The following is a 10,614-nucleotide window of genomic DNA, read 5'->3' on the forward strand; positions in this document are numbered from 1 at the left end:
TCAATATATGTAGCCGGCCCCACTGTCTTTCTTGGCGCCAAAGGGACCCCGAACTCGCGCATGAGCGCGCAGAATGCTCCTTATGCCTTGCCACACTCCTGTGACCCTGGTGCCCCTAACAACAGGAAGTCATCCAAATAATGCAATACCCAGTGGTGCCCAGTAACCTGCCTGAAAACCCAATCTAGGAAGGAGCTGAATTTCTCAAAATATTGTTTAACTTTATTGTTAGATTAGCTGCCTGTTCCTCACTAATACAAAAACAAAATTGGATGGAAAGCAACAATATTTTTTGACTCAGAAAGCACACATTGCCATAGTAGTCCCTGGCACTGGGGGAACTATTTTGGGTGTGTATATGTGTTCCCTGTGAAGTTGCAGAATACTGTCACTCACAGTGAAGTCAGCCAATGGCTGAAGCGGGTTGACCCACTGCCTCATAGTGAATGCTGAAGGGGCCGTAGGAAATATATGAACGATACAATAACAGACCTGTGGATGAAGAAGGTTGGCTGAAATCCCCTATAAGTATATTACATATGTACTTTTAGTCAAATCAAAAGGTATTGGCTAACACCAGAACTAAAAATATATCCGGCAGAAACTCCATACTGCTGGTATTAAAACATTCAGGGAAGAAGTTGAAGTGGGGACGATCTTTTGGGCATGACCTACCCACACGTTTTTTTATTCACCAAGATCCGTTACCCTATTTTTAGGTCTCGCCTGACCCAGCGCATGCGCTGGTCTGGCGAGACTTATTGAGAGGGCTCCAAAAAGTGCAACCAGGCCAGCCTAGAGCTACAGTGCATGTGCGCGGGCGCGCGCGCCACGCTTGACAGCGATTACTTTCACTTTCGCGGCCGCTTGGCTTAGCCAATAGGTCTCACTTTTGGGACCTTATAAGTATTTAGTTATGCAACTGTTGCATGGCTAAACACTTATAAGGTCCCAAAGGCGAGACCTATTGGTTATGCCAATGCTTGTTTGTTAAAAGACAACTGTCTAGGACGCTTAGTTCGGACAGCAGAGAGGCCTCACCTGTGCTATGAAGCTGAAGGAGGGACAGACCGCTAAACAAGAAATAAGCCTTCTTGCCAGGGTGCCTGCTGCCTGAAAGAAATGCTATTCTGCAAATGTAAAGGCGTGCTTTTAATGGACAGTTATACAAATGTTTGCACTGGGTACAGTCTGCGGACTGCTAAAATGTATATTTTGGAAACACTTTTTTTATCTTAAAACTTTTTGCACATTTTACAGCAGCCTATCTTAGATTGGGTGTAATGCAAGTTTAAAATAGCGACTCACATGTTCACAGTGCTTTCTGTCACAGACTGGGACCTCGTAGCACTAAAAATACACACGTCACTACTACCCACTGAACGAAAAAGACATTTGCAGAGATTGCATTACTCAATAGATGGTTTCGGAACTTAAAACACTGCATTTCCCACTGATTAGTTTAACCTACATGTATTTTTCATTTAAGGTGTGTGTTATTGTATATGCAGTATATCAAGGTGAAAGATCAACAAAAGTTACGGAATATTTTGTTTTTTTACACGCACCTTTGACCCTGTCCCCTCACACACTAACCTCGCCCCCATGTAGCCAGGATCACATTCCCCATCCTCTTTTTAATGAACTCTGACCACTGGTTCAAGGTTGCATGTAGCTCCTCGTTCTACAACTGGGTCTTGATCTAAGAGCTCACCAAAGATGGGGAGTACTCAGGGAGATCTGGCGTACTTTTCACAGTTGCAAAGAGGTAGTTTTTACCAGACGCCGCTCCTCTGTTAAGGCGGAAAAGCGTTGCCCCACTAAATAAATGCCCCCAGAGATGGAAAAATAAAAAAGGTAATAAATTAATTTATTACCATTTTATTTTTCAAAACCCCGTCCCAAGCAGAGCGTCAGCACAGAGGGTGGGGCTTTCTGCTGCTGCCAGTGAAGCAGCAGCAGAAAGCGGTGATAGGCAGGGCACTTTAAGTTTAAAGTGCGCATGTCTTTTTGGCCAGCCGTCATGCAATGGCCAGCTAGACATGCGCATTTTAAAGACAGCTGGGTTACAGACAGCATAGGGCTCCAGTGCCCTCTGGAGTGGCAAACCAGGCCGCTACCTCCAAATTGTCCTGGCGCTGCTCTGATGCAGCTTGAGAGCAGCCCCAGGATTGGTTACTGCAGTTTCCTGGAGCCTGCCTGCCTGCCTGCCTGCAGAGTAGACACGAGTGAGGAGGATGTCACGCCAGGAAGGTAAGTGGAATGATTTTTTTTTAATGTATTTTTTAAATTAACCCCTTCCTTGCCCCACCGACCCATATGCCTGCCGTCATTGTTTTTTTTACATTTTTAAAAGCTGAATGCATGGATCTCCACGATTTAGAAATTCAAGAGATCTGCTCGAAGTGTGATTTAGAGTCTAAGCTGCAGGCTTTGGAACTTGGGGATCTGGGTTCGAATCCCAGCCTCCCACTCGATTGAAAACGGTGTGATTTTAGTTACATCTCCCATTGATGTTTTTGCCCAAATATGCCTGAAATTTAAATGTGGATTTCAAAGATGAACATCGCCACTTTAAATATAGTTTCTAGATTTATCTGTACAACTCAGTGAGGAAGAACTACACATATATTCCCGCGGAGACGTGGGCCTAGCCCATTTTCTTCAGTTTCAATCTGTAGGACTCTTTAGTGTGCAGAATACCGGTTCAATTACTAGTAATACTTTTGCATTGTTTTGTCTTCTAATGGCCAAAATTGGAGTACCTTTTGGTGATATGATTTTTATAATTTACTGATTCATTAAAAAAAACGGTCTTGTCTAATGGTCAAAATTCTTTGCGACATGAAAAATATGTACCTGGCACATTCGCTTCTCAATTGAAAGTGTGCGTGCACACAACTCTTGTTCTTTTCCAGAAACAGCTGCACAGAAATTGTTCAATTATTTTAATAACTGATCAAAATTCAGTACAAAATTACATTATCTTACATTTACATATTTACAAATGTACACAGTAAATTTACATTATAAATATATATAAATATTTTTCCTATGTACATATAGTAGAAACCAATACAGTTTTGCATGGTTAGCATCCTGGAGAGAGTTATAAAAGTTGTGTGTCCAAAATGCACGTGCCACATGTTTACAGCAGGAAGCCATTTTGTTTTGTTGGGACTTTGTTCAGTGAAGGCTCCATTGACTGTTGTGACAGGAAACTGAACACAAACAGTTTTAATAATATCGAATTCAAAATGTGGGTTTGAGGCAACTGGCGTTTAGGAAAATGGCAGAATCTTTCACCGGCCGGGGGCCTCAGAAAAGCTGGCAAAGGTGGAGCAGGGTCAGTCGCATGTCTAAAATAAAACCTAGCGCTACTGGCCTTTCAGAGGCATCAGTTTAGAAGGAACGCGCCCAATTTTGAGGTAGGCCGGTCCGCCTCTGGTATTGCTGTTTCCAGCTCAACAGAACCATATCCCTTCAAGGACCTGCCCAGACATTATCGTCAAAGTGGTGCACAGTATCAATGTGATGATACCTTCTTGCAGAAGACCTAATTCTTGTTTATTCGCTAAATTGGTGAAATTCAGGCAATTCAAACCGGTCAGCAATCCCACTGAGAGCGAAGCCATTCTGTGAAGTAAAAAACATTATTCTCAGCATACGAACATTTGTGATTTCTTGAGAGTCAGTATTGCAAAAATTCTGGGCAAAAAATCTGAAATTTTGAGTCCTAAACAATTAAAGACTTTGTGGACAACAGTTCAGATATTTTGCAAAGAAAGTGCCTTAAATAGATTTTTCCTGGAACCGGAAATTAATGTCAAAGTGCAGAATTCACCTAGTCTGCCCAGTCGCAATACCCAATGAATGTCACAGTGCCACATGGTGCTTGTCCAGTTATAGTTCTCAGTAGACCCTGGAATTCAGTGAACATTTGAAACTATTTTAAAAGTGGAGTGTGGTGCAGTTTTGAGCCACTTGGGATCAGATGGGCATTTGTCCATATCACTGTGGGACAGTTCCGAACCACCCTTCAGGTGGCTAAAAGTTCCACAAGCTATCCACTGTATTCATGTACCAGTGTGTGCTTTTTTGACTGGGCAGTCCTTTGCATAAGCTACACTTTTTGACCGCTAGTGACACCCACAGCTTCCCGCCACCATGTCATCATACTGTTTGAGCACCACATTCTCATCATCGTCGAAGTAGAGCAGGTTAATGGAGAAAAGTTTGTCTGGGACGCAGCACGGACTGTGCACCCCTCGCGTCAGCTTCAGAGCGTTGATGATTGACTGCACGGTGGCATGGTTGGTTGGCCGCATATTCTGGCCCAGTGGGAAGAGGCAGGAACCCTTGCAGTGGTAGGCATTGTAGCCCCTTGGGGAGATGATCCAACCTGACCAGCCGATCTCGTCGAAATCCACGTACAGTGGGTGCCGCTGGCATGGCAGTCGGCCATCTTCCTCATCCAGTGAGCGAGCATTGCGGCTGCGGTTGTTGGCGGGAGCACTGGGCTCATTGGGGAGGGCTGCAGATTCCGCGTGAGCATCTAAAGAATGAGGGAGAGAATGGTTAGTTGGGTCACTGATCCCTTAAAAGAGACAATCAAGCTATAGCAAAGCAGACACTGAAGAAGTCAATAAGTATCAAGGTGAGAGCCCTAATCCAATGCCCAGTTTTCCTTCAATGTCCCTAAGTGGCAACACTAAAGGTTTTGTAGCATCCAGAGAATGTAACGTCCAGAGACCATGACTATGGTAGAAAATGTTGTTCATTATGCACTCCAAACTGAAAATGGTCCTTGGTCACAAACAAATGACCTGCAATTATTTTAAACCAATCTCCCCACCCTTGCATTGATAGGTGCACCTGCACTTTGAGCAATCCCCTACTGGAACTCAAGTAGAAATATTACAACTAGTGTCATGTGGAGCCAATAGTGAGTGTATCGATTTTTTTTTCTATCGTCTGGCGATAAGCAATGTCAATAACACACCAGATTCCAAATGGGATGTTGTAGATGACGATTTGGTTTCGAAAGACGTCTGCAGGTCTACTTGCCATTTTTGCTCATTGATTTTAGCCCTAGGCGCGTGTATCTCAATTTTCAGAAACCCTAGAATCCCAACTAGGGTCAGATGGATGACAATGTACGTTGACAACTGAAATCTTCACAAGTGTGGGAGATTTACTAAATATCCTGTGTCCCTGACAGGCCAATAGGGCAGAGGGAAAGTCAGTCACATGCCAGTCTCTGCCTGGTGTGTGATAATTTTGTTTTTCTGCCCTAACTCTGTTTTCCTCGCATAGGTACTGTCTTGATTGGGTTCCATCCAGATTTCCTATATGTCAGTGTATCCCCGCGTGTATGTAAACTCAAAACTGTGTCTTGAGAAAGTATCAAGAGAAAGCCATCAGTTACCCCTTTTGTTGTACCTTGCCCCAAATCACCCCAGGTCCTTGCCTGACTTCAGATTGCGACTGTGTATGATGATAGAAAGCCAAAATGGCCCCCCGGCTTTGCCGCCACTCACCTTGCGTGTTGTGCATGGGGACGGTGCCTCGCCGCCCATCGTCGGTGAAGAGCACCAGCATGGGCTGCTTGCTTTGGTGGTGGTCTCGTCCAGAGGCGAAGCGTACGGCACTGGGGTCCACCTGAACCCCCCCGAGAGTCTTCACTGTCACCAGGAGGCCCTGGTTGTTCTTGTCGTCATCGGTCCATGAGCGCACCTGCAACCCACAATATACGTCATCAACTGAGGAAATCAACATACAACTGATCTACAACATAAAGCACCATGCTGAGGAGGTACACACGGCGTCTTCCTGCATTGTAGTTACTGCACTCAACAACAGCCTCTTCAGCCATAAGGATTGACGTCATTTAAGTTTTACACAAAACAAAAGTTTGACTAAACCAGACCTGGACACGCAAGGCGTGGGAGCCTGAGCTGGCTGTAGGAGCACACATCAGGCAAACGGAAATCACTTCTTGGTAGCGGGCCAGCACTTTACACGAGTGAACATTACATAAGTATAGATTCTCCTCCAGGTCTGTATTTTTATTTTCACTACTTGTGAGAGGTAAAACAATTGCATTTTACTGGAATGTAGAAGGAAAAAAAATCGTCATTCTGGAATTATAATTTCTGGCGATTGTTGAAAATCATTATTTATGTACGCTTTTTTTTTAATGAGATGGCCAGTTTAAATGGGTTATCTGTTTAATTAGGACAACATAAAGCTCAACCCCTCACTAGATGTCACCAATTTAGGACATTCTGAAATCATTGTTTTGTGATGCGTGGCGGAGCACTATTGGGCAAAGCGAACTGTATTTTTCACTGTATGGCCATTTTAAACAGACATATGAAAAACAAATGGCGAATAATGTGTTTAAATAAAGAGAGCTAAGTTTGTATGTCCCACTGTGCGCGATAAACGGTAACCATGACAATCAGGATAACTCTAAATGCGGAAGCGCGGCCTCTTCAGAAACATTGCGCATGCGCAGAGCAAAGCCGGGGACTTACCGCTTGAGTGATGGAGAAGACCTCCCAGCCTGAGGCCTGCATGGGGATGAGCCTCGAGGACAGCAGCTTCTTCCCTTGAGGGGTGTCCAGCTTCTTCTTATCCAACACCTGGTACACGTTCACCTAGAAAATACAAAACACGCGGTCAATATTACAGGCCTAATGGCTGCATGTATACATATCCAGGTATTGCCTCTCTCTTGAGCCACCAGCACGCATCGAAGCACGTTTAACTTGTTATTGTTATCCGTTGTTGAGGCCACTCGTTTTAACCCCCCCCCCCCCCCCCCTCATTTCCCCCATCATCGAGGCATGGTGTGTTTACCTGGCAGAACTGGTGCTTCCGGAAGTGCGTCTGGTCGGGCTGTCTGGACCTCAGCTTGAAGAGGTGCAGTTCCGCCGTGAGGACTTTCTCGTTTTTCGCCACCGTCGACAAGTTGAACAGGAAATGCATCTGGTCGCTGTGAACTAACGGAAGGGGAAACTCATTAATTGAATGTTTTAAACGGACAGCTTCGCCCGGACGGGCAGATCACGGGCTTGCATACATGTTTACATCGAACAGGACAATTTTCTGGATTCCCAGCTCAAACCAGTACCGGGCAGGGCACACGCAGAGTAAATGTGATACCTGTATTCGGAAATACCCCGTTCTCGTCTCGAGGCTGGTTTTATTTGCATTCACTTCAGAAAATCATACGAGAGTGGCATGGACTGGCACACGCAAACTGGCATAGTATCAAAGTAATTGTAGTAATAGCATGCTGCAAGCAAGAACGTGCATTTTCTAATTTAGTTACAGTGCCGTGCCCAAGCTGCCATCCTGCACTTTATCTCCCCTTGGCACAGTTTCTATCCGAGGTTCGCTGACCTATCAGCAACTTCGAAGGGATGAAAATCTCAGAGAAGCCAGAGGGGCTGGGGTACAGTCAGCCGCGTGCCAGGCATGCGGACGTCTGTGCCTCTCAGCTTTATTGCACAAGCACTGAATATGGACACTTCTGTATGGCATAAATGGGCAATTTACAAGCCCCTTGCGCCGCCAGTACATCACTTTTTCCTATATTAAAAGTGACGCACAGGCGGCGCAATGGGCTTGTAAATAAACCCCAAATGTTGGTGTTTCTGGCGCAGCGTTAGTCACGTGTCAGGCAAAGGATGACATGTGGCTGACTCCTGGCGCGAGTTTCCCCTAGCTTCCCGTCTCTTCGAGGCACTACACCCCCGCCATTTTGGTTAAACGTTCTATACATTAGATCTACAGTCTATTGCTTCTCGTGTAACTATTATACTTAAATCACCATGACCGCAGGACCCAAGTGGTATAATTTCTAATGCAGGAATCTTGCTTAGGGCTTCACTACAGTCAATTATTTTTACAATAGTGATTTAAATTTCAATATTCAGACTAGAAGAACTTTTTGGCATAGTTGCTATGACAAATATTAAAGCTAAAGTTAGACAAAAGGGTCAGTGACATGAATTATACCTTTAACCATCATTGAAAATAGGAAAACAGATGTAAACATCTTGATTTCAGAAAGTAGAAAGTTCAATTATCAGCATTGAATTGAAGTGGACCAGGGGCCATCCTTACTTTTATCGAAGAAGCTGCGCACGGTGTTGCCCTCCAGCAGGTGGGGGTCTTTGGTGACGCCGTCCGCGTCCGCCACGGTGTTGAAGAGGTCCACCATGTACTGTGGTGGTTGCTTGGGGTGCTGGGGGGAGTGGGGTGGGTCCTCGATGCCAAAGACCTCCAGGAGCCTCTTGAGGGCCTCGGACCTCATCTCCTCAGAGCCCTCCTCTGGGACAGCCTCGTGCTCCGTGCTGGTGGTCGGTCTGGGGGTGCATGGGGCCACCAGGGCCAGAAGAAGTAGCAGCAGCATCCCCCACATGGTCGCTTGGTCGTCGGGCAGTGTCCACAGAAGATGTCTCCACACAAAGGCTTCCTTGGGCAAGTGGCTGCTGGGCTCCGAGCACCCCCCTTTATAGGGGAGACTGGGGGTGCAGCTGGACGGTAAGCTCGGATGCGAGATGGCATTAAGAGCAGTATGCAAAGCGGCAATCAGCTAAGGCAAAGAGAACTAATTGGGGTGCTAACAAGGCGTGAAAATGGACGACAAGACCCCATCAGCGATTATCCCCCAGTACACAACCTCCGAGGAAGGGTGGAGGGGGTTCTCCGTGCCAGTGTGTACACATCGTATTCCAAACAGGGGCTGGCTTCCCCCCCTGTGTGGACATGAGCTCGGGGAGCGTTTGCACACCTGGGGGGCGCAGCTCGGCCGAACCCCCTTCCTCGTAAACGTGACTTTAGCCCATTGTGAGGGGCCCAGCGCGGACAGTTTGCTCTCCCTATGAGGCTAACTTCCTCCCTTTTACAGGTATTAATTGGGCACACAAGGGGTTACTGCCTTTTCCTGAACTGGAGGGCGTTGAACAAACGAAGGGGGAAGAGGCCTGGTCGCACCCGGGCCATATGTAAGCACGCATCGGATACATTAGGGAGGATGACACGGGGGAAACTGTGCGACAACACATTACACAAAGCTGTTAATGTGTGTGGGGCGGGCGTGGGGTGCGAGGCGCAAGAGCAAATTGTCAAAAGAAGAAAAAAAAATCCCTGTAAGCCTGTTTGCCATCCTAATGGGAGAAAACGCATTCTTCTAAAACACGCAGGCTGCCACCTGACATTTTGTAAATGCGATGGCAAACCGACAATTTATACCTTTTTAAAAAAACATAAAAATCTATCTTCAGAAGTACATTTTACGTCTATTTATAAAAAGCAAAATAATGTGAATTAAAACAAGGAGTTTTTTTAGACTTCTAAATAAAAATGCATTGCTAAGGCTGCCTCAATTGTATTCAATTACCGTAAAATTTATAACATCGTCTTTTTGGGACAAATATGCACATTTCAGAAATACAGCTGTGAGCCTATGCCAGTGTATAAGGAACAGTTAAAAGTTCCTTCCGCTTCAGACAGGTCGAGTGTACTGCAATCAAATATTTGTGCGGCACCGGACTTCAAGGAACGCAAAAGATGTGATCACGTGACTGATACGTGATTGCAAATTCACCCGCGCGTGTTTGTGGCTTGGCCTCACTCAGCTGCTCATTAGCCGGCCTAAGCTGTCAGATAGTTAATGGCCGCCGCAGAGCGCGATGATTGGTCGAGGAGGCGGGGGGTCTTGTCGGGGGAGTGAGGTGTGCAGGGGGCTCTCTCCTGGGCTGGACTGGCACATGCTACTATGATTGAAGGGATGGGGGGGGAAGTGTCGCCCCCCGCCTACCGTTAATAACACCGATTGAACACCACCATGAGTGGAGAAGGTGTGATCAAAGAACTTCCCCTCTCGCACGTCACGCGGTGGTTGCTGTCGAACCCAAACTCACATCGTGAAAACAGAAAGTGAATACCCATGTGTTTCTCTTTTTGAAATCTACTGCCACTCCCAACACCCTCTACCTCCTCCTACACAGATTAATGTGAATACATAAACACCGAAGGCGTCTACAGAGTTCCCGAGTCTCCCTGTAGCTCAGCCAGCTATTTTTTTTCTTTGCATCCTGGGACTTGTAGTCTTCCATTAAAACATCGACTACAAGCACCAGATTCTTAGGAAAAACCTAGACTAGATTAGGTTTTCATCCTTCCTGTGAATTGCGAGAGTTAGCCTAATTGATCACTCAGCATAGCCATCTAGGTGCCCTATGTAACGAGAGAGACATTCGGCCACATTTGGCTTTCTTAAGGCCATACCGGAATGGCAAGAGGGAAACTACAAGCCCCAGACTGCAAAGTGGTCCTAACCTTAAGGCTAGGGCTCGGTGAAGGAATCACGCTTGGCATGGCTGCAATTGTCAGCTATGAATCAGTGCTCGCATTTAAACATTTGCATTAAGGAACTGATTACGAGTCCGGTGGTTGACGGACCGCCAGACTCGTGGGGGCGCAGCAGCAGCAGTCTCCTGACCACCCTATTACGATTACAGAGGTCGGACTGCCACGGCCCCGCACAGCCGCCAAGGGAACCGCCATTCCCTGGCGGTGTTGCAGCGGTCAGGAGGC

The 10,614-nt window shown here is 46.3% G+C and overlaps 1 protein-coding gene across 1 annotated transcript; it reads right to left on the bottom strand.

The window, feature by feature from the left end:
- Positions 1-2,934: 2,934 nt before the first annotated feature.
- LOC146772578 (bone morphogenetic protein 2-like) lies at positions 2,935-9,964 on the bottom strand. The gene is made up of 5 exons (XM_085639930.1): positions 8,137-9,964; positions 6,865-7,007; positions 6,540-6,662; positions 5,541-5,736; positions 2,935-4,555 (listed from the first exon to the last, which is right to left on the bottom strand). The coding sequence occupies exons 1-5, from the start codon at positions 8,432-8,434 to the stop codon at positions 4,140-4,142; spliced, it is 1,176 nt and encodes a 391-aa protein (XP_085496056.1). The 5' UTR covers positions 8,435-9,964; the 3' UTR covers positions 2,935-4,139.
- Positions 9,965-10,614: the final 650 nt, after the last annotated feature.

This window comes from Triturus cristatus, chromosome 12 (genome assembly GCF_964204655.1).
Source record: "Triturus cristatus chromosome 12, aTriCri1.1, whole genome shotgun sequence".
Lineage (NCBI taxonomy): Eukaryota > Metazoa > Chordata > Amphibia > Caudata > Salamandridae > Triturus > Triturus cristatus.

What these genes read in the sequence shown, in the direction of transcription:
- LOC146772578 (XM_085639930.1), bottom strand. Translation starts at nt 8,434, where the DNA reads ATGTGGGGGATGCTGCTGCTACTTCTTCTGGCCCTGGTGGCCCCATGC. An exon ending in GGAAGCACCAGTTCTGCCAG is followed by an intron (nt 6,663 to 6,864) that starts GTAAACACACCA and finishes TGTATTTTCTAG; the next exon opens with GTGAACGTGTACCAGGTGTT. An exon ending in CCCCATGCACAACACGCAAG is followed by an intron (nt 4,556 to 5,540) that starts GTGAGTGGCGGC and finishes CTCATTCTTTAG; the next exon opens with ATGCTCACGCGGAATCTGCA.